Consider the following 22423-nt stretch of genomic DNA (forward strand, 5'->3'; position numbering starts at 1 on the left):
GTGTCTTTGTACATTTGTCGCAAATATGGTTTGTATGCATATCGACTTATTATTGAGATCTTGTTTTAATTAACAATTTTACTGGTATCAATGACCGTTAAGTTTATTAAGCTTTGTATGGGATAACCATCTCCATAAGTAATATCTGTGTTGATTACCTCTGTGTGCATGCATTACACTCTTTGTGAGCTATATTTCCGTCATAGCATTAATTATTTTGCTTCTAAATAAGACCGTACAGTTGATCCTAGCCATCAGTGTTCAACCGTTAGCTTGGTTCGTCGCTGTTATCTGCACAATTGACACCTTTTGTGAAATATTGTAACAATTCGATCATTGACATTTTCGGATGAAATGCGGTTCTGACTGTGATGTCTTCGCTAGGTGACTTGGACAATGAAGTCAGATTCAGCACGGTAATTAAAACATAGGTTGCGAGACTTGAAGAGTAAGGGTACTTGAAAGATATCGGCAAGGGAGATCTATAAATCGTTATTGAAACTGGTCAGTCGAAACACATTCAAGATCCACCATAGGTTGAAATTTTGGTGTACTTCCATTATTTCATTCTGTTCGTAAACCATTGTTCAACTTGTCGACATAGCTTTTTCGTGTGTATATCAAATATTATAGCCGAGAAGTGAATCTTTGCTCGGACCGGAATTCACTTGTCGATAATAACTTAGCGTATTGTTCATAATACAGTCTGTTTTGTCACGCTAATATACTTAAGCAATAAAGCACATAAATCGACGGCATACCACGAGATTTTAACCTGTTCACGGCATATATGCCCTATTGCTATTGTATCATAACAGTATATTGAAATTCAGGCATGGAATGACAGAAAAGGATTTTAGCTCAAGCCGAGAGCTCGTGTGTGTGCCAGCCGTGGTATATCAAAATGTACGATGTTTTTTTTTTTCACTTTTCGACCAATCAGATCGCTGTATTTGCGCCATCAATATACTGGTATGATATAGGTCCTGATATATATATTATCTTATATACTTGTATATTGATGGCGCAAATACTGCGATCAGATTGGTCGAGAAGTGAAAATAACCGTATTCGCAATAAAGCAAGGTCGGAAAAGGCACGAGCTGTCCGCTAAAGAAAAATTCAATATCCTTTTTGACGTTTTCCGCCATGCTTCCAATTTAATATTTAGATATAATAGCAAAAAATCACGTCAGCAACGGGTATACTACTCGATTTTGACCAATTCACCCAATATGTGCACGGGCGATAGCGAGTGTACATATTTGGACTGGTCAAAATCACTTGGTAAACCTTAATCGCTTAATCAGCAAGGGTAGGCAGAAAGAGAGACTGTGTTGTTGGCTTAAGCAAAAAAAATTACCAAATTGAACACAGAGGTTAAATTAACTTAAAAGATTTATATCATTCACTACACCAAAAGTAACAAACAACACTTCAAAAAATACATTTACATCAAGAAATACTTTACACCGATGGAGAAACAATACGATATAATGTATTCACCTAATATTACCAAACTGAAAATAATATACAAATAAAGCCTTATACGCCACATCAGAGGTCAACGTCTCCGGCTTAGCTCGCTCTCTCTCTCTCTCTCTCTCTCTCTCTCTCTCTCTCTCTCTCTCTCTCTCACACACACACACACAACACATGTAAAGCATAGATTTCAAGAATGAGTACAATATCAGAATTGTAAAGATGTAAGGTCAGATCAAACGTAATTTGAAATCCAACGTTTACATAAATCAGTCTTCATTATGGGGATAACAACTCAATGACCTAAAATGTGATATATACTTTTAAAAAATGCACCAAAAGTAACAAACAACACTTCAAAAGTTACATTTACATCAAGAAATACTTTACACCGATGGAGAAACAATACGATATAATGTATACACCTAATATTACCAAGTGAACTCTTATATAGTCTTAGCTATAACACCTAATCGGTTATTATACATATGGAAACATGTATATATGTAATACACATGTATTTGATGTTATAGTATTTGCAGGTTTGTCCAAAACTTTCGAGGGTGGTTTATTTTCACACTTAAATGTGTTATATGCTAGAATTATATAGTTTATTAGCATTGTACATTAATGCATATCTGTTGCCTCTACATAACAAACAAATTACCATGTACATGTTTCGATGGGACAAGCATACACGCAAATATAATCCTTATCTGTACTTTGTATCTGAACATGCATGCTGAAAGTAAGGAAGAACCATTTTCGTTCATGCGCATCGGGAAGTAACAGATATCGGAAACAACTCTTGCACAACTTTCAGACCACCACCACTACCCCCTCTATTTCTCTCTCTCTCTCTCTCTCTCTCTCTCTCTCTCTCTCTCTCTCTCATTTTACACATATAGTCTAGGATGATTACAGCATCAGCATAGTAAAGTTGTAGGACTTTGTTAATACGGTGTTTCCAATCGGTTTCGAACTCGCAACATACGGTATTTAGTCACCTAGCAGAGAAGCAACAGACAGAGCTGCTCGGCCAAATCCCCACTCTCAAAAGAGAAGAGTGGTTCAATAACCGAGCTTAATTATAGTTGTTACAATTTTCTGACTGTAACCCCTCCACACGTTGTAGAGTTCAGAAGCAATCACGCTCGTACAATCACACATCGCACACAAACTTTATAATGGCAGCAATACATACATCACTTTACTGGGCGAAAGATCATTTGTAACTTGGAATCAAACATGAACACAGGTAATGACCCTCGAGTGACTTTACATAAAAAATGTACTTAAAGGGAAGTGGTCGTCGGAACTGCGCAATGTATTCCATGAACTATATAAAGAAGCATCATGTCAAAATAGCTGCAACATTTAAATTTTACAATGTACATTAAGACAAACATGTTTAACGTTCATCAAGTGCCAACGTACCTTGGATACAGTGTTTATATCGGTCGTAGGGGTCCCTAGCGACCTTTGAGCGCCGTTCCGACGACCACCGCCCTTTAAGCTCCACCTCTGGAAGAGGAGGCGGTAGAATCCAAAAATGTTGTCTGTTTTTAAATACCCCTCTGATAAACTCAAAATGCATTAAAGTGTCCCTTCTAATTTACTATAATTTTGAAATCCCCCTCTCTAAGAGACTGGACGGAAATTACAGGGTAAGGCTGGTGTTTTTGTGATTGGTCACAATTTCTTTGCCCAAGCACTTTTGAAGGGTCCTGAAATTTTACGCATGCCTTTAAGAGAGGTTCATCATTATTTGGAAACTATCAGACGGCAAGATGTGACCGACATAGTGCTTCATCTAAAATATCAAATCATAATACACGGGATCCTGGGAGTCTGTTGGGCAAACTACTAACAATTTCCCCCAACAAACAAGCTATATCTGTACATTTGTATATGTTTGATAATTTATGTAAATTTGCTTTGGTCAAAGTGGGTGGCAAAAGGGAAATGTGTACAAGAAATTTGATTGTTGGAATTTCACCGAAAATGTGGATCAATTCACGATACATGATAGTGGGATGATTATGAATATTTTTCCAATCTAAAACTAGCAATATCTGTGCATTTATAGATGCTTGGTAATAAACATAAGTGTACTTGATTAGAATAGGGTGGTTACACCTTGTATGTGTACAAGAAATTTGATTCTAGAATTTCATCGAAAATCAATCACTGTTGATCCATAATGCACTGTAGTCTATGAGAGAACTATGAACATTTTTTTCTAAAATATAAAACTGGTAATATCTGTGCACTCATAGACGTTTGATAATTGATCTAAATGTACTCGATTAGAATAGGATGGTTACAGGTGGACATGTATACAAGAAATTTGATTTTGCAATGTCATCGAAAATGTTGATTCATTATACATAACATGGCAGTTAATGAGAAAGCTGTGAATACTATTTTTACAACTCTAAACTAGCTAAGTCTGTGCTTTTGTAAGTGTTTGACAATTGATACAAATGTACTTGCAATGATTAGAATGGCGTGTTTGAAAGTGAAGATGTGGACAACAATTATGATATTGGAATTTCACCCAATAATATTGATTCATTTCTCATGGTAGTCTATGGGTAAACTATCAAATATTTTTCCTGGCAAACATGTAAATGCTGTTAAACATTGGCTTTAGGCGGTAATAAATTTCTTGATAGTGATCTCTGTGCTATTACAAGCTAAATAATAAATGAAGGTATACATTACAGCTATTTTGCGATCACATAAAAAGGTTTGAAAACATGATGACTTTCGTCACCTGTCAGGAATTAACATTATGACATTAGCTGTAGTTTTGGCCAATCATCTATGTTTTATTCTGTGCATCGACCGCAGTTTCTTTTTCTACTCCCCAATGCATGCTAAAATCTCTAGAATAACATGTAACAAATATTCTGTTTCTCAAATATTCTGTATAGGTGTATAGACCGTAATCACTGTCATTGATGACTTTTGAATTCTAGTAGGGACTTGAATTCAATTTTAAACAATAACAACACTTAAAGTAGACAATTAGCTGTGTTTTTAAGTTAAAAGCTGAACTTTTAATCACGTTTCAGGGAGTAGAAGAAGAAACTGAAGTGGATACACAAAACAAAACCACCCAAAAAAGCCAAAAGTTACAGCTATAAATTGACAACCCAACAAACATTTCATATCGATCACAGACAGTTTTGTTTCGTCAAGTCCGCAAATCTTTTCAAATGCCCCATAATACCCTTGATGTTTTCAAACCCCTCGTCAATTCTTAGGTCTTCCTCCAGAAGTGTTTGTAAATGCAGTTTTACATACACAAGAAGATTTCAGTAACGCGCATATTACATCATCAATTACAAAGATAACTTCTAAAATAACATTATCATCGTGAAATATTAAACAACAATGGAGTGATTACATTATGCAATTATCACACGTAATATTATCACGATTGGAATTAATTTGGAACAATTGGATGGTGAAGTAATGTCGGTTTAATCTGCAAATGTAATCTCATCTGCTTTTCTTTTTAAGTGATACACTTGTTTTTATGACTAATTTGTAATATTGGAACATTCAGCTATAGGACACCTAACACTTTTGAGAAATGTGAAAAACAGAGAGATTCAATTATCCCGAATTAGTTCCAATCGTGTTTATTACTAAGTGTCCTCTGTCACAGTCGAAGCGGTAACAGAAGTATTTAACAAATCATGTCCTATAGAAATGTGTGAGTACTATCAAGTAATCATAAATCTTATCGGAAAATGTCACCACTATCATAAATAACTATTATTTATAACTGCTGCGCAGGTCTGTCAACAAATTTATGACTCTATATATTTGAGAATGTTTTTCACTGTATCGGGATACATGCATATCTGTGCCCGTGGAAAGCTTAACATGTTTTACGGAAGACAGATGTAAAATCGGTGTAAAGATCTATTATTTCTTGTAATATTGGCTCATATACATTAAATGTGAATGCATAAATAACCTACAATACTGCGGTGTAAATACTGTGTTTAATGAGCTATTGGAATATCTAAATGACTATTATATGAACAGATACAGAAATGTTGCATTGACCATAGAGGCAGTGGCTATAATTTCCGTTTCAACATCGACGTAGCTGCTACTATTAGTATGTTTTCATAAACAATCAAGACCCCAAAGGTTAGAGGGCAAGTTTCCAAGGCAGGTTGTGCCAAGTAAAATCTTCCACCGTTAGGAAGTTAAATTCAGTGACTATGTCACGGCACAAGAGGCTGACAACAGTCGACGGTCTAGCTTAGCTAAGCGTACAAGTACTTCTTTCTATTGAACTTTATCAGTCAACATCCTTCGACTCCTTGCACGATCTTAAAGGATCTGACAATTTTTGCAGCAGTCATCGTTTGATACCTCAGGCAATGTTGGCAATAATTCAGCTGGTGGCTCTTCATATGTTCCGTTGATGTAAACACGCATGGCGGTTAGGAAATAATCTGTCATACCACTGTCGTAATGAATTGTAGCTTCTTCATCAACCATATAACCGCCACTGTAAAACATTGTCATTTCAAACGTTTCGGCCCCAACAACTTGGGCCCCTGGGGAAATACAAAGAGCTTATGATGTAACAAAACTGCGGAGCATTAGGGCAGATGTACCAACAGGCCTGGCTTATTAGTGGACACTAGCCCTGCCGTGATATTTTACTAGAGTGCCAGACTTTATCTTTAAATCACCAAACTGCTGCATATTATAGCCTAATTCGCTGTATCTTTTTGATGGCGTAACGGGAATCAAAAATCTCTCGCTGAATATGGGACAGTATTTTTCTGGTAAGCAAAATGCAAAACATACAGCTATAGGGGGCTTTTAGCATGACTTTGTAATGATGTGACTATATCAACAAGGCAGGCAATTTTACAAGGATATCATCAATTTACATTGAAAATCAGTTCACATCCTCTAAAAATCAAGCAGGAAGATATCTTGAAGAGCTGTTAGGACGAGTCCGACGTTAAACTGTACTCCCGGAAACTTTCAAACACAGAAACTCATAAATCAATCTGAACCCTGGAGAATCTAAAAATTCAAGTCTGACCACCATCCATTCAAGAATTATCAACTGCGTCTACCGTTTCACATTTGCGTGCTGTTCTAACAACTGGCACGAAGACTGTGACCAATTTAACGATATAAAAGGACATTCTTATTCATAAAATTTGTAACGATAAGCTTTTGCATAATTATATATGAATTACAACGTAGCTCCGGTTTTTGAATCACCCGACCTTCTTTGACTGTGATATCTTCGCAAGATGACTTGGTGCCGTACGTTGTGAATTCGAATTCGATCTAGAAATTACTGAATTGGGCTTCAATAAACGGTCACTGGCCCAGTTTCCGTATACCGCCAGTACTCGTAGGTTTTTGAAACGTTAACTTCTCCTGGATTACTACCTTTGCAATCTAACTAACACTCCAGTTTAAAAGATTATCGCACAAACTGTTTCAGAGAAAAGCTGACCGAAAACTGCGTTCTGTCTCTTAAAAAGTATGCTCCACTTCGTTGACGGTGCAAAATTTAGTAACCTAGAGAGTAAAGTTGTGCTTACACATAGAACTGAAGAGATATCGATGTTTTTGGAAAGAGCATTAACAATAAGTTCATGGTTGGCCAAAACAGCAGATTGATAAAAATATTTTGTAGCTTACCGGACGCTTGGAGCCAGGCCATTATTCTAACAAGTGTCTGTTGATGATCTTCAAACTTAGGCATGTTGAAAGCGCCCCCAGTGGTCGTACGACATGGGACAAAGGTCCGGTAAGTTAAATTTAATGGCGGGGTTGGCGGTAATGGGACGTTCGATCGCACGGACACTACACGCAGCGTGCGAACGAAACAGGTACCTCCTGCACCACCTTCAGAAAACGACATTCTCTGCGTATCGATGACAACAGGTCCTGAAATTAAATAAACTTATCAGAAGATCCAAAATATTCATAGCATTAATAAAGATTACACTCACTGCGAACGACACTGTTGAAATCGCGACCTTAATTGATTCTTTCACATAGTTTTTTGCTCTTTTTAACTTCTGTATATTTTTTTGCTTCTATTATTTTTTATTATGGGCATTCATGGCCTTAAATAAAGATTAATAATAATAATAATAAAGAAACATGTGGGTTGAATAAGTCTTAACGCGCACAGAACGACTCAAACGAATCAAATTATTCTTTTTGATTCCATTGAACATTGCTAGACAACCATTACTATTTCGACTTCCATTTTAGTCATCTTACCTATTTTGGAAATTAGTATTTCTTGAAATCACAATTAACTCGAAACAAAATCATTATTAACCATCCATGAGGCCTCTGTAGACAACTGCCAGAGTTTAAATTACTCCACTGCTGTACAGTTACTATGACTGTAGAAAAAATGGCAACACAACCGACTTGTCAATCACACATTTTGACCATATGCTGAGTAAAGGTCCATCAATATTTAAAACTCATGTTAAGCCAAGTGCTCATTTCAACTCAATCACTTCAACGTCGCAGTTTCTTACAGCCATCAAGCAAATACATTTCCACCATCTACTGTTCACAGGTTTGGCCCATGGAAATTTAGGTGTCAATAATGTGATCACACCATCAACGGACAGAGAGTCACATTCTTTCAAGTGCTTGTCCGAGTTACCTGCAGGGTCTAAATCAATATTACATGCTGCATGGGTCATTTTAAGAAACTAGCTTTAAATACAAACATTGGTGCCAGCAGCGGAGAACCTACCTGTGAAAGAATCCTTGCGTAATTTAACGTTAACAGTCTGAATGTTAGTTACTCTGATGTTCGGTGTTTGTTGTATCCAATTACGAGTTCTTGACATCACCTGGGCGAATGGCTCGGCAGTTGGTTTGCCAAACGCTCCGCCTGGTAATTGTACAGTTGGTACAAAGTCCACAATATCTGAGCGAAGTAATCAGAAAGTTTTTCTTGGTTGGAAAATCGAATTTCAATTATCGTCATGAAGTTTTTATGTTGTATTATGCGATGACAACAAACATACCGAATGGAATGACGGGAACTTTGATTTGGTATCTCATTTCATTTCATTGCCAATTAAAGAGTGTGTACGTTGTACGGTTAAAAGATAAAAATGGCAATAGGAGTCAAAAAATAGCTTTTCGCAAATCGTGTTTCACTTCGACTCAGAGTACATATGGACAATGAAAAATCAGAAAAAGGGGCTAATGTGAACAAAACGAGTGTCAGTCATAGACAAAGACACTGTGATGAATTAACAGTTTCATGAGATATAATATAAGTCTAAAAAGTGGTACATTTGTTACCTATTTGTTCGTAGTGCGGCTGACCAATGACGTAGAATATACGAATGATAAACAGCAATAGTTTCTGAAGATCCCCACTCTCATGCCAACATCCTTGATCTGGATCAACACCCGCTGTCTTCCAACCTCCGTAAACTTTAATTTCTTGGGTTTCAGCAGTGACGATGCGACCTGCGACATAGGGGAACGTCTGTCTGTTAATGTACGGTTATTGGCATTATTTGTTGGAAAACTTGCTACAAAATACAACCATTTGTTCACTTCCATTCTTGATGGTGATGTTGAGGATTTTCATTTTACTTTGAATTTTATTCATTTTACTTCGAATTTCTTCATTGTTTTATTTCCCTTTTATTTTGGGGGGTTTCATTTTACTTTAATCTTGATTTTCATTTAAATTACGATTTTTTTTGTTTCTCATATCGAGAAACTTGTTTCCTGCTTTTTTCATCAAATAAACACATAAAACAAACAATTCTTGTTTCCAATCCTATAGTTTGATTTTTCCTTTTGAAAAACCGATTTTTTTTCTCAAATTCATTTTATTTATTTGCATTGTTTTTTTGTTTTTGTTTGGACATTACTTTATTTAGCGTGAATTCTTTTATAAAAATCACTTGTAAAATGATATTTCACATAAAGCTAAACACGCCAATAATTTTGACGATTTTTATTGGTGACAACTCCAGGCCACCATACTGGGGCAACTGAATTCAGAAATTTACTGTTCGTATAAACGATAACAAAATGGTATGTGTATAACCCATCGTGTAACTACTTTTTACTTTCTTACTGGTGACCATGTTCATCGACCCCATGTTTATCAAAATTGTAGTGCAAGTGTGATGGTTGATTAAAGACAAACACAGCCACGATTTTGTACATAGCATGCGGGTAAATATTAAAAGTGATTTAAAACCATTTATTCTTGGATTTCCTTCTGTATATTATTTCGCCCTCCCTCCAGAGGTACTTGTGAACGCGATCTTTCTTTAAAATCAAGTTTCTCACTTTACTCAGCAAATCATATTGAAGTGAGTGACTTTACTGCCAAAGTCTAAGTTACAGTCGATCCGAATTTTGGTACGGATGAGAATACGCTAGTTTTCAATCGAGTTCGAACTCACAACATACAGCATCCATCACTTAGCGGAGAAGCAACAGACAGAAACACTCGGCCAAATCCCCACTCCTACTGTAATAAAGAGTGGTTCAATAACCGGGCTAAGTTGTTACATTTTTCCGAGTGACTGCGACCGCTCCACACGTTGTAGAGTTTAAGAAGCACTCACACTCGTACACTCAGCACTATCACATGTCGCACACAAACTTTATCCAAGCAATGAATACATGGAAAGACAGCCTCGGGGACAATTCTGTCCACCGGCAGAGCTACATGTATCAACCCAGAGTAGAAAATACGGCAAGTTTTCAATCTGTTCGAATTAACTTTTTAAAGTTTCTATAGTCAAAGCGCTGAGGCATGTCCTTCCTCTTTCAAAATATTTGGGAAGAAGAAGATAAAAACAAGCGAACTTGTTTTCTAGAAAAAGAAAAAACATAAAAATTATCAAAAGATGCATCAATTATTCCTTTGATACTCTTCAAGAAACAGTTGCCAAAGGTGCTGCTGAGCACAGTGATCTAGAGATAAAATGCAAACCCAACATAATACCACGCAGACATGAAAGTACACATGTGTACTTGAAGACAAAGGCATTGTCAAAAAAGGTATACCTTGAATAGGCTTTTCTTGGAGAAATGTGTTGAGATTGGTTAATGTAACACCCAGATTTTCAAACTCCGGATAGTGAGTCCATCCGCCTCCTTTCAGACAAGCCGGCACACAGTTGATGTATCCTAGCTGATCAGGTCCTCCAGGGTAACGTCGTGGACAATACCACAGCCTGCGTGTCGAAAAACACAGCCAATTAATAGGGAAACATAGTTTTTATATGTTTTTACGAGCAGAACATGCACAAAGATATTTTAATGAGCGAATTCACATTGTTCTCTTGTAAACTTATTTTGACAATGTGGCATCCACGAGTCATATCAAAAATTTTACAGAAGATGTGGCTCCTTCATACTTTTGTGTCAAGATATAGTGTTAACAAGCGAGAATGCCAGATATATACTGAAACGGCACTGTTTTAGTATATACTGATATTATCTGCACTTCATCGAAAATGTTATGATCAACACCATGAACAACATTCACCACAGATTAATTCAAAAGGTTATTAAGTATACAAAGATATAAATTAGTTAAAATAAAAGTCTTTGTCTGCTGTCATTCTATCACTACTATGTATAGCAAGTGTAAAATGCATTCGATCAAGCTATATAATTATTCCGAACTGTGAAAACTCATTATATATGCAAATTATATATGTGTATATATATATATATATATATATATATATATATATATATATATATATATATATATATATATATATATATATATATATATATATATATATATATATACTCATTCATTCATTCCCTGTCGCTGAAGCTCTGAGAAATGACAGTGAAAGTTTCCATAGGTTATAATAGGACTTAGAGATGGTTGACTAGATTCAAGTATTGCATCATAAACACAAAGATATATATTTACATGTAAACGTATGTCAGTATTCAAATACCACAAAACTTCAATGACCCTCTTAGATCATTCACCATCTTATTGTAAAGTTTCAAAATCTAGCGAAGTAACATATGAAAGTATTAATACTGAGGTGTGATGGATTCAGACAAACCATCTACAGTGGCCGTGCTTAGATTATGATAGCAGTAACATTAAAACCTGGACTACATACCTCAACACCCTTACCATGTACTGCCCAATTTTTCCACTTTCGACCCGAGTTGATACACTCGGATCCACCGTACCGTATCCTTCTACCTTTTTCTCAAGGCTCTCACAATTCATGACTTCGACATTAGGGTTGCTCAGTAACCACTGATTGGCTTTTGCCATCACCGCACTGTGGATAGAATAAAGAGCTCGAGCGTGACATCTTGGAAAATAGGACAAAATTTATCTTTCTAAGAGGAGAAAATGTTCACATGAAGGCAGATAGATAGAAAGAGCTAGTGTATTTGAAAACAAAAGGCTTAATTCCAGAATACCGGGAAGAAAACAAGAGAATGACTAATTCCTTGAGAATTCTGAAGGTAGAAAAATCAAATTTAGCATTCAAAAAAACAATTGCATGTCGGAATTATGTTCACCCCTTCCGAGAGTAAATTGACTTCCCCATCGGATAATAAGCTTACTCAAGATCTGATAAATCTTTGTCACATGGTGTTGAAAATGTGTTTGACGTAAAAAGTGAAAGTGTAGATGCAGCAGGGTGATATTTCTTAATATCGAAATCTAGGTAAGTCCTATGGTACGGTGTATAATTAGCAAAGTTGGCGGTAGTATTTGGCATTTACAAGGGACAAAAATAGCAATGTTTGATATTTCGTTGGCGGTTAACGGTTACGTTTAGTGCATGTATCCTTTGACGCTAAATAAGGCACTATGAGTTCCTACGTCCATGTATGTCCGCAGAATTGCAAAAATAACACACTTTTAATGACCAAGAAGAGTTATTAAAATGCAAAAGATATAAGGGACTTGACATAAATTACAGGGGGCGGTGTTTTTCAAAACACCGCTGCGTCAAAAATAGTGACCCTTCAAAAGTTCATGCACAAAAATTAGTGACCCTCCCCCTTATCCGTGCATGAAAATAAGTGACCATCGCCTGTTACGCAATACCCCAAAACAAACCTGCAATGAGTTCAAGACCCCCTTCTGACTTGCTATACTTTTTAAGTCACCCTTCCGAAAGGAAGGCAAAATGTGACCAATATAACACGTTGTCCAAAAAATATCACATCATATGTGTGTGATAATCCTTGGAAATGTACTTTGCTTGAAGCGGCAGGTAAAAAATGCATGCTTGTACAAAAAATCTAATTTTCATCGAGGTTATCGTTCGCCCAGTTAAAGCAATGAAATTCGTTTCTTCACCTCAATAAAGTTTGTATGTGCGATGTGTGATAGTGAGCATGCTTGCGTGAGTGCTTCATGAACTCTACAACGTGTGGAGTGGTCTCAGTCAGAAAAATGTAACAACTTAGCCGGCTATTGAACCACTCTTTCTTGGGAGTGGAGATTTAGCCGAGCGGTTCTCTCTTTGGCCTCTCTGCTAGGCGACTGATGCCGTATGTTGTGGGTTCGAACCCGATTGAAAACTAGCCGTATTGATTCACTATACATGGTAGTCGACTATAAGAAAACTACGAACATGTATTTTCCAGTATAAAACTAGCAATATCTGTTCATCTATAGATGTTTAATAACTGATATAGATAAACTTGATTAGCATGGGTTGTTTACAAGAGCACATGTGAACAAGATATTTAATTTTGGAATTTCGCTCAAAATGTTGATCAACTATACATGGGAGTCTATGACAAAACTGTAAAAAAAAAATACAAAATTAAAAATATGCACTATTTGTGCATATATGGACCCTGAATAATTGACATAATTGTGCTTGATTAGAAGAGGGTGGTAACACGTGCATCTGTGCACAATAACTTTATTTTTGGAATTTCGTATAAAATGTTGATCCATTATACATTGTAATCTATGACGAAACTATGAATAATTTTTTAAAAATACAACACTTGGCAAATCTGTTTATTTATGTATGCTTGATTATTGATATTTATGTTCTTGATTAGACTAGAGTGGTTTCACGTCCATGTGTGTGCAAGAACTTTGATTTTGGAATTTCACTGAAATGTTGATTCACTATACATGGCAGTCTATGATGAAACCCTCTGGATAATTTTTTTTTCAAATACAAAAATAGGAAAAATCTGTGCATTTATGTACACTCAATTATTGGTATCAATGTTCATGATTAGAGTAGAGTGGTTTCAAGTCAATGGTTGTGCAAGAAATTTGATTTTGGAATTTCACCGAAATGTTGATTCATTATACATGGCAGTCTATGATGAAACCCTATTAACAATTTTTTCCAATACAAAAATAGGAAAATCTGTGCATTTATGTACACTTGATTATTGGTATTAATGTTCATGATTAGAGTAGAGTGGTTTCAAGTCAATGGTTGTGCAAGAAATTTGATTTTGGCATATCACTGAAATATCGCTTCACTATACATGGCAGTCTATGATGAAACTATGAATAATTTTTTTCCAATACAAAACTAAGTAATCCGTGCATTTATGTACACTTGATTATTGGTATTAATGTTCATGATAAGACTAGAGTGGTTTCAGGTCAATAGATGTGCAAGAAATTTGATTTTGGAATTTCACTGAAATGTCAACTCAAGATACATGGCAGTCTAAGATGAACCTATGAATAATTTTTTTACAATACAAAACTAGGTAAACCTATGCATTTATGTACACTTGATATTGGCATTAATGTTCATGATTAGACTAGAGTGGTTTCAAGTCAATGGTTGGGCAAATATTTGATTTTGGAATTTCACTGAAATGTCGATTCACTATACATGGCAGTCTATGCCTATGAATAATTTTTTTCCAATACAAAACTAGGTAAACCTGTGCATTTATGCACACCTGATTATTAGTATTAATATTCATGATTAGACTAGAGTGGTTTCAAGTCAATGGTTGTGCAAGAAATTTGATTTTGGAATTTCACCGAAATGTTGATTCACTATGCATTGTGAGAACACTACAAATAACTCATAGGTTATCTGATCCTAAATTGTTATTCAAAAGTAGCTCGACCTGAAGCTTGCAGTTGTTATTGATGACACTATGCACTATTCTGAATAGTTTGTATTCTGTCAATGTCCTCAAAAAATAAAAAATGTATATACAGCGACATGAACGTTTGACACCGACCTACACCCAATGTATTGTCAATGAGAGAATGATGTCAAATAAGTGGTCTCCCAAATTGTTATTGAAAGAGTCATTATAGGGGACATTTATACACAATAGAGGAGTTGAATAAGTTGAAATCATGACAACATAAATCAATGTGGCTGCTTGGATCATCAATACATTGTTTATTATACCTGAAATTTGCCCCGAAGGCTGCGCCGAAAATGGAAATGGCAGAAAATGAAAGTGCCAGAAGGAAATTTTTTCGTTTTTCAGTATTCCATATTCTTCAATACGTGGACATGCAATTTCAGCTTTGATGCATGAAAAAAGGTGACCCTCCCCATAGCCTTGCCCAAAATTTTATGACCCTTCAAAAATGCTCATTATATACACTGTGTAGTAACTCTCGCCGTAGACTGAACCTGGGCAATGGTAACTCTCGCCGTAGACTGAACCTGGGCAATGGTGTCACTTGTATATTTTGGCATAGATTGTGAAACTGTATGAGGGTTCCCAGAGGGTTGTTCACATAAGCACATTACAATGTGTAAAATATGACTTTGTTAATCATAATCATAATTTATTCATAATCATAATTATCACAACAATGGAGTTTCCAGACAGCATTTACACAAAGTAGACGACATTGTGTGTAAAAAAGTTTTAATATTTTGTAACATTCATATTAATAATTTATTAATATTAATAATTATTTTTTATGATAAAAATAGGAAAAAATCATCACAAATTATGCCTACTGGATCTGTGGTGTGAGCGGTGCGGAGCGGTGTACTGATATAGGGAAACTGTACCAGTAGATGATTTTCCGCAATAGATATGTCAAACAGACACGAAAAGAGGAAACGTATGAGTATTGGACGCAATATCAATGTGACATTTTTCTAATTTACAATTCGGGTGGAATCAAGATCACCCTGTCCATTCATGCAGACGATGCAATTGTTGCAATAAATTCTGCAAAGCGATTGGATCTAGTTGTCACGAATATCCAGGAAGTTTTGCGCAAGCGCAGTTTAGACAGCAGCTGCGGTTGTTGATCAGCTGACAGCTGAGTGTGAATGGCGATGTAAAATGGTCTCATCATGTCTAATTCACGATGGCTCCATGGAATGACCCAGACACGTTCCGGTCCACTTCGCTCGCGAGGAATTTGACAGTGTGACCTTGTGACCTTGAGCTGAATTGTCAGGCGGTAAACGAAAACTAGCGTTGTCTGTTACTATGCTGATTCTGTGATTCTGACCTCATTACGGCTAGCAAAAATTTGCATAAGGTAGTGCGTTGAAACCTATTACAGAAACGTACGTAGTCTTTGTACCTTGATGACCTTATGACCTTCAGGCGTTAACAGCAATGTCGTTGCTAAAACGTTGTAAAAATCATCATAATATGTAGATACTCACTCAAACCTCTCAAAGATAACTTCTTTACCAAATCCCATTTGTTGAAGGCAGGCAGGAATGAAATCTACGTACGCGAGAACGAAGGGGGACTCATGCCCTGGCGCTGCATATTTACCCGACACCTCGGAGTAGGACGGCGGTTGGGCGGTGGCTGCACCTGGAGCAGTTCCCCCACTTTGGGTAGGAAATGCTTCGACTTCCATCTGTAAGCATAAGCGACTTCGATTATTAAATTTTGATCTTGTTACGCTGATTACTGACAATCATGAGGAATATAACAACAGGAGGTAGACGCTTAGAACCTGTTTAGCTAAAGCTCTAGAGGGCGTCCACGCGTCTGTGCAGATATATAGAGGTCAAAGATAGGTCAAGAATGATTATGTCACAGTGAGAGTGCAGCTCGCTGTCTGCACGTCTGAAGTGGGTCAGTCGCCTTGTGTTTGATGCCCGGGGTTTGATGCCCGTCGCCTTTGAAGTTGCCATGGCACTCTTTTTCGATATCAAGAAATGAGTATACAGGGACCTGAAATTTCTCATATGTCATGATGAAAAATTCAGATGATTTGAGTGGAAGTGACTAGACTAGGCTGGTTGTGCGTGAAAAACAAATATATAAATTAAAGCTGCAAGCAGCGTTGGCGGGGCCCAAGCGGATAAACATGGTTGAAAGATCTTGCACTAATGATATTATGTGCAAAATTCGATCTTGCAAAAGTATGATTTTGAACATCATCTCATAGTTACTGTATGTGTCAGTGGGAAATGCATGTTTTACGTAAAATCCAATATGGCGGCCAAACCACGTGACCAATCAAAATGCCTTTCACAAACTTGTAAGAGATCACACTTAAGATGTTACATGTCAAAATTCAGTTGAATCAGTGTGTTGGTCTGCAGAAGAAGATTTTTAAAGATTAAATAATGATTTTCGCAAAATCGAATATGGCGGCCAGACCACGTGACCGTCAAAACGATTTTCGCAAACTTGAAAGAGATCATACTTAAGATGTTACATGTCAAATTTCAGTCGAATCGGGTGTTGGTTCTGGAGAAGAAGATTTTTGAAGATTAAATCACGATTTTCTCAAATCCAATATGGCGGCCAAACCAAGTGACCGATCAAAACGCCTTTCGCAAACTTGAAAGAGAACACACTTAAGATGTTACATGTAAAATTTCAGTCGAATCAGTGTTTTGGTTCTGGAGAAGAAGATTTTTAAAGATTAAATAACGATTTTCGCAAAAATCCAATATGGCGGCCAGACCATGTGACTGATCAAAACGCCTTTCGCAAACTTGAAAGAGATCACACTAAAGATGTTACATGTCAAATTTCAGTTGAATCAGGGTGTTGGTTCTGGAGAAGAAGATTTTTGAAGATTAAATCACGATTTTCTCAAAATCCAATATGGCGGCCAAACCACGTGACCGATCAAAAAGCCTTTCGCAAACTTGAAAGAGATCACACTTACGATGTTACATGTGAAATTTCAGTCCAATCGTGTTTTGGTTCTGGAGAAGAAGATTTTTAAAGATTAAATGGGTATTTTTCAAAAATCCAATATGGCGGCCAAGGTCACGTGACCGCATGCGATTTTATTGGCAAATTCTGAAGACCTTAGGCCATGCTTGCTATACAAAAAATTTCAAATCTACTAGACCCCTGGGTCTTCTGGAGAAGCCATTTTTAGGTTTTTGGAAAATCCAATATGGCCGCCAGGTCATGTGACCAATCGAAATTTGTATACCCAGGTGCACGAGATCTCATAGGTACCTATTAGCCCTGCAAGTTTCAGAAGTTTGCGGTAAGCGGTGGTTGAGTTCTAGGTCGACAAAAAAAGAGCGGAAGAAGAAGAAGAAGAAGAAGAAGAAGAAGATTAAAGCTGCAAGCAGCGTTGGCGGGGCCCAAGCGGTGAACATGGTTGAAAAATCTTGCAATAATGATATTATGTGCAAAATTCGAGCTTGAAAAAGTAGGATTTTGAACATCATCTAATAGTTACTGTACGTTTCACTTGGAATTTAATATTTTACGGAAAATCCAATATGGCGGCCAAACCACGAGACCGATCAAAACCTATTTCACAAACTTGAAACACATCACTTTAAAGATGGTATATGCAAAATTTCAGTCAATTCGATGTTTGTTCGGGAGAAGAAGATTTTTAAAGATTAAATCACGATTTCGAAAATCCAATATGGCGGCCAAACCACGTGACCGATCCAAACGCCTTTCGCAAACTTGAAAGAGATCACACTAAAAATGTTACATGTCAAATTTCAATCAAATCTGTGTATTGGTTCTGGAGTAGAAGATTTTTAAGATTAAATCACGATTTTCGCAAAATCCAATATGGCGGCCAAACCATGTGACCGATCAAAACGCCTTTCGCAAACTCGAAAGAGATTAAACTTAAGATGTTACATGTCAAATTTCAGTCGAATCGGTGTGTTGGTTCTGGAGAAGAAGATTTTTAAAGATTAAATCACGATTTTCGCAAAAATCCAATATGGCGGCCAGACCACGTGACCGATCAAAACGCCTTTCGCAAACTTGAAAGAGATCACACGTAAGATGCTACATGTCAATTTCAGTTGAATCGGTGTGTTTGTTCTGGAGAAGAAGATTTTTGAAGATTAAATCACGATTTTTGCAAAATCCAATATGGCGGCCAAACCACGTGGACCGATCAAACGCCTTTCGCAAATTGAAAGAGATCACACTTAAGATGTTACATGTGAAATTTCAGTCAAATCGGTGTTTTGGTTCTGGAGAAGAAGATTTTTAAAGATTAAATCACGATTTTCGCAAAATCCAATATGGCGGCCAAGGTCACGTGACCGCATGCGATTTTTTGGCAAATTCTGAAGACCTTAGGCCATGCTTGCTATACAAAAAATTTCAAATCGACTAGACCCCTGGGTCTTCTGGAGAAGCCATTTTAGGTTTTTGGAAAATCCAATATGGCCGCCAGGTCACATGACCAATCGAAATTTGTATACCCAGGTGCACGAGATCTCATAGGTACCTATTAGCCCTGCAAGTTTCAGAAGTTTGCGGTAAGCGGTGGTTGAGTTCTAGGTCGACAAAAAAGAGCGGAAGAAGAAGAAGAAGAAGATTAAAGCTGCAAGCAGCGTTGGCGGGGCCCAAGCGGTTAACATGGTTGAAAAATCTTGCACTAATGATATTATGTGCAAAATTCGAGCTTGCAAAAGTAGGATTTTGAACATCATCTAATAGTTACTGTACGTTTCACTTGGAATTTAATATATTACGGAAAATCCAATATGGCGGCCAAACCACGTGACCAATCAAAACGCCTTTCTCAAACTTGAAAGAGATCACACTTTTTATGTTACATGTCAAATTTCAGTCGAATCGGTTTGTTGATTCTGGAGAAGAAGATTTTTAAGGATTTAATCACGATTTTCACAAAATCCAATATGGCGGCCAAACCACGTGACCGATCGAAACGCCTATCGCAAACTTGAAAAAGACAAAACTTAAGATGTTACATGTCAAATTTAAGTCAAATCGGTGGGTTGGTTCTGGAGAAGAAGATTTTTAAAGATTAAATCATGATTTTCGCAAAAATCCAATATGGCGGCCAAACCACATGACCGATCAAAACGCCTTTCGCAAACTGGAAAGAGATCACACTTAAGATGTTACATATCAAATTTCAGTAGAATCGGTGTGTTGGTTCTGGAGAAGAAGGTTTTGAAGATTAAATCATGATTTTCGCAAAATCCAATATGGCAGCCAGACCACGTGACCGATCAAAACGCCTTTTGCAAACTGGAAAGAGATCACACTAAAGATGTTACATATCAAATTTCAGTAGAATCGGTGTGTTGGTTCTGGAGAAGAAGATTTTTAAAGATTAAATCACGATTTTGCAAAATCCAATATGGCGGCCAAACCACATGACTGATCAAAACGCCTTTCGCAAACTTGAAAGAGATCACACTTAGGATGTTACATGTGAAATTTTAGTCGAATCAATTTAGTCGAATCGTGTGTTGGTTCTGGAGAAGAAGATTTTTGAAGATTAAATCACGATTTTCGCAAAATCCAATATGGCGGCCAGACCACGTGACCGATCAAAACGCCTTCCGCAAACTTGAAAGAGATCACACTTAAGATGCAATTTATCAAATTTCAGTAGAATCAGTGTGTTGGTTCTGGAGAAGAAGATTTTTAAAGATTAAATCACGATTTTCGCAAAATCCAATATGGCGGCCAAACCACGTGACCGATCAAAACGCCTTTCGCAAACTTGAAAGAGATCACACTTACGATGTTACATGTGAAATTTCAGTCCAATCGGTGTTTTGGTTCTGGAGAAGAAGATTTTAAAGATTAAATGGGTATTTTTCAAAAATCCAATATGGCGGCCAAGGTCACGTGACCGCATGCGATTTTATTGGCAAATTCTGAAGACCTTAGGCCATGCTTGCTATACAAAAAATTTCAAATCTACTAGACCCCTGGGTCTTCTGGAGAAGCCATTTTTAGGTTTTTGGAAAATCCAATATGGCCGCCAGGTCACGTGACCAATCGAAATTTGTATACCCAGGTGCACGAGATCTCATAGGTACCTATTAGCCCTGCAAGTTTCAGAAGTTTGCGGTAAGCGGTGGTTGAGTTCTAGGTCGACAAAAAAAGAGCGGAAGAAGAAGAAGAAGAAGAAGAAGAAGATTAAAGCTGCAAGCAGCGTTGGCGGGGCCCAAGCGGTGAACATGGTTGAAAATCTTGCAATAATGATATTATGTGCAAAATTCGAGCTTGAAAAAGTAGGATTTTGAACATCATCTAATAGTTACTGTACGTTTCACTTGGAATTTAATATTTTACGGAAAATCCAATATGGCAGCCAAACCACGAGACCGATCAAAACCTATTTCACAAACTTGAAACACATCACTTTAAAGATGGTATATGCAAAATTTCAGTCAATTCGATGTTTGTTCGGGAGAAGAAGATTTTTAAAGATTAATCACGATTTTCGAAAAATCCAATATGGCGGCCAAACCACGTGACCGATCCAAACGCCTTTCGCAAACTTGAAAGAGATCACACTAAAAATGTTACATGTCAAATTTCAATCAAATCTGTGTTTGGTTCTGGAGTAGAAGATTTTTAAAGATTAAATCACGATTTTCGCAAAATCCAATATGGCGGCCAAACCATGTGACCGATCAAAACGCCTTTCGCAAACTCGAAAGAGATTACACTTAAGATGTTACATGTCAAATTTCAGTCGAATCGGTGTGTTGGTTCTGGAGAAGAAGATTTTTAAAGATTAAATCACGATTTTCGCAAAAATCCAATATGGCGGCCAGACCACGTGACCGATCAAAACGCCTTTCGCAAACTTGAAAGAGATCACACTTAAGATGCTACATGTCAAATTTCAGTAGAATCGGTGTGTTTGTTCTGGAGAAGAAGATTTTTGAAGATTAAATCACGATTTTTGCAAAATCCAATATGGCGGCCAAACCACGTGACCGATCAAAACGCCTTTCGCAAACTTGAAAGAGATCACACTTAAGATGTTACATGTGAAATTTCAGTCAAATCGGTGTTTTGGTTCTGGAGAAGAAGATTTTTAAAGATTAAATCACGATTTTCGCAAAATCCAATATGGCGGCCAAGGTCACGTGACCGCATGCGATTTTATTGGCAAATTCTGAAGACCTTAGGCCATGCTTGCTATACAAAAAATTTCAAATCGACTAGACCCCTGGGTCTTCTGGAGAAGCCATTTTTAGGTTTTTGGAAAATCCAATATGGCCGCCAGGTCACATGACCAATCAAAATTTGTATACCCAGGTGCACGAGATCTCATAGGTACCTATTAGCCCTGCAAGTTTCAGAAGTTTGCGGTAAGCGGTGTTGAGTTCTAGGTCGACAAAAAAAGAGCGGAAGAAGAAGAAGAAGAAGATTAAAGCTGCAAGCAGCGTTGGCGGGGCCCAAGCGGTTAACATGGTTGAAAAATCTTGCACTAATGATATTATGTGCAAAATTCGAGCTTGCAAAAGTAGGATTTTGAACATCATCTAATAGTTACTGTACGTTTCACTTGGAATTTAATATATTACGGAAAATCCAATATGGCGGCCAAACCACGTGACCGATCGAAACGCCTATCGCAAACTTGAAAAAGACAACACTTAAGATGTTACATGTCAAATTTAAGTCAATCGGTGGGTTGGTTCTGGAGAAGAAGATTTTTAAAGATTAAATCATGATTTTCGCAAAAATCCAA

General features: G+C 37.0%; 1 protein-coding gene across 1 annotated transcript; it reads right to left on the reverse strand.

Annotated features, from left to right (window-relative positions):
• Positions 1-1381: 1381 nt before the first annotated feature.
• Positions 1382-16492, reverse strand: LOC139150854 (uncharacterized). Its single transcript, XM_070723274.1, has 7 exons — positions 16152-16492; positions 11655-11822; positions 10567-10736; positions 8830-9000; positions 8270-8446; positions 7186-7434; positions 1382-6071 (listed from the first exon to the last, which is right to left on the reverse strand). Exons 1-7 carry the CDS (start codon positions 16352-16354, stop codon positions 5842-5844), a joined length of 1368 nt encoding a protein of 455 aa, XP_070579375.1. The 5' UTR covers positions 16355-16492; the 3' UTR covers positions 1382-5841.
• Positions 16493-22423: the final 5931 nt, after the last annotated feature.

This window comes from Ptychodera flava, chromosome 15 (genome assembly GCF_041260155.1).
Source record: "Ptychodera flava strain L36383 chromosome 15, AS_Pfla_20210202, whole genome shotgun sequence".
Classification (NCBI taxonomy): domain Eukaryota; kingdom Metazoa; phylum Hemichordata; class Enteropneusta; family Ptychoderidae; genus Ptychodera; species Ptychodera flava.

Coding starts and splice junctions, on each gene's coding strand:
- LOC139150854 (XM_070723274.1), bottom strand. CDS start 16,354: ATGGAAGTCGAAGCATTTCCTACCCAAAGTGGGGGAACTGCTCCAGGT. Junction 10,737..11,654: donor TACATGGTAAGGGTGTTGAG/GTATGTAGTCCA, acceptor TTCGACACGCAG/GCTGTGGTATTGTCCACGAC. Junction 8,447..8,829: donor GCCGCACTACGAACAAATAG/GTAACAAATGTA, acceptor TACTTCGCTCAG/ATATTGTGGACTTTGTACCA.